General features: G+C 46.2%; 1 protein-coding gene across 1 annotated transcript; it reads right to left on the bottom strand.

Moving 5' to 3' along the window:
* Positions 1-285: 285 nt before the first annotated feature.
* On the bottom strand, positions 286-675 carry LOC110934154. Its single transcript, XM_022177342.1, has one exon. The coding sequence runs from the start codon at positions 673-675 to the stop codon at positions 286-288; it is 390 nt and encodes a 129-aa protein (XP_022033034.1).
* Between the last annotated feature and the right edge of the window lie 1,086 nt (positions 676-1,761).

Raw genomic sequence — 1,761 nt, 5'->3', positions numbered from 1 at the left:
AACAAAACTTCAAGTACCATGTGTTGTGAAACAACTTTTGTAACATGACTCCCCGACGTTTCCGCCGCAAGTTGTTCTATATGCGGTCAGGGTGTTACACTGTGGTTGCGGGTCCTACTCAACATCGAAAACAGTGACCCCACTCCCCTTATCTTCCATGCTCAATAGTTGCGTGTCAGACATATTTCTCCCGCAAATCTCACTGAGAAGGCTACCCACATGTGAGATGAAAGTATCAACGAAGTAAAAAGTGTCATCATGCTGTCGGGTATGCCTCGTAGAACGCTAAATATCGAATGTGACGTTATCCTCATTAACACGAAGAGTCAACTTGCAATAATAAACGTTAATGACTGCACGTGAGGTGGCAAGGAATGGACGACCTATAATCAATGGAACCTCAGAGTCCTCGTCCATGTCAAGAAAGACAAAGTCAACCGGGAAAACAAACATGTCAACTTTCACCAACATGTTCTCCACAATGCCCCTAGGGAAGTTCACCGAGCGATCGACAAGCTGTTTACTCATGTGCGTAATTGAAGGCTCTCCTAGGTTAAGCTTAGCAAAGATGGAATAGGGCATGAAATTTATGCTAGCACCTAGGTCAGCAAGTGCATTGCTGACACTTATATTTCCAATCAGGAACGGATTGATGAAGCTGCCTGGATTGGTCATCTTCTTTAGGAGCTTGTTCTACAAGACAACAGAACACTCCTCGCTCAGCGTGACAGTAGAGAGATCCTCCAAATTCTTCTTATTCGTAAGAAGATCCTTTAGGAATTTCGCGTACTTCAGCATTTTGGCCAAAGCCTCAACGAACGGATTGTTCACGTGGAGCTTCTTCAACATCTCCATGAATTGACCATACTACTCTGCATTCGTACCCTTCACCAACCTACCAGAGTAACGAGGTGTTCTCTTATACACCCTTGTCAGCTCCTCTTTCTCACCGGAAGACCCACTGAACTGTGTTGTACTTACTTGGCCTAGCCTGGTTTGCACCTTGCCAGATGGCGTCTCCATCTGAATCTCCTTGTCAACCGGCTCCTCATTCACTACCAGTTCAGTCTCAACTGCTCCTCGTCCACTCCTAGTAGTCAAAGCCTTCTTAGTGGCATTCAGATTAAGGGTAGTGTTACTTGGAAGATCACCTTGAGGCCTCTGGCTCAGCTAATTCGAGAACACTCCCACAGTTCTCTCAAGATATTGCAATGTTATACCCTGACTCTTCATGAAAGCCCCGTGCTCCATGGATTTTGACTGAGTATCCTGGTGTCGAGTCTCCTCTCGAGTCATATATTGAGTCATCAAATGTATCTGTTTAACCAGCGTCTCCTGGTTCTGCCTCATTGTCTCCTGGTTCTGTCTCAGCATCTCCTCCAGTGTGGGGTTCTTCTCCCCACCACTCGATCCCACTCCTGCATCCTGGAACAAGTTTTGTCGCGACTGAAACCCTGGTGGGTTGTTGTTCTTCATACTGAAGTTTGGGTGATTCCTCCAACCAGAATTATAGTTAAGACCGAAGTTATTCTGATTTTGCTTGGGGTTACCCACAAACTCTACTTGTTCAGCAACTCGTTGAACCGCTCCCAGGTCTCGTAGAAAGACTCCCCCTCTTTCTGATGGTATGACTGAATCATGCTACTCGGACGAGCAGTTTTAGACGGAGGGAAGTACTTACCCATAAATTTTTCTTGTATCTCAGCCCAAGTGATGATGGATCCCGCAGGGAGGGATCCGGCCAACTATGGGCTCAGTTAG

Source organism: Helianthus annuus, chromosome 14, assembly GCF_002127325.2.
Source record: "Helianthus annuus cultivar XRQ/B chromosome 14, HanXRQr2.0-SUNRISE, whole genome shotgun sequence".
In the NCBI taxonomy this organism is placed as follows: Eukaryota; Viridiplantae; Streptophyta; class Magnoliopsida; order Asterales; family Asteraceae; genus Helianthus; species Helianthus annuus.
The sequence above is the reverse complement of the archived record's forward strand: the minus strand, read 5'-3'. Positions and strand labels throughout refer to the sequence as shown.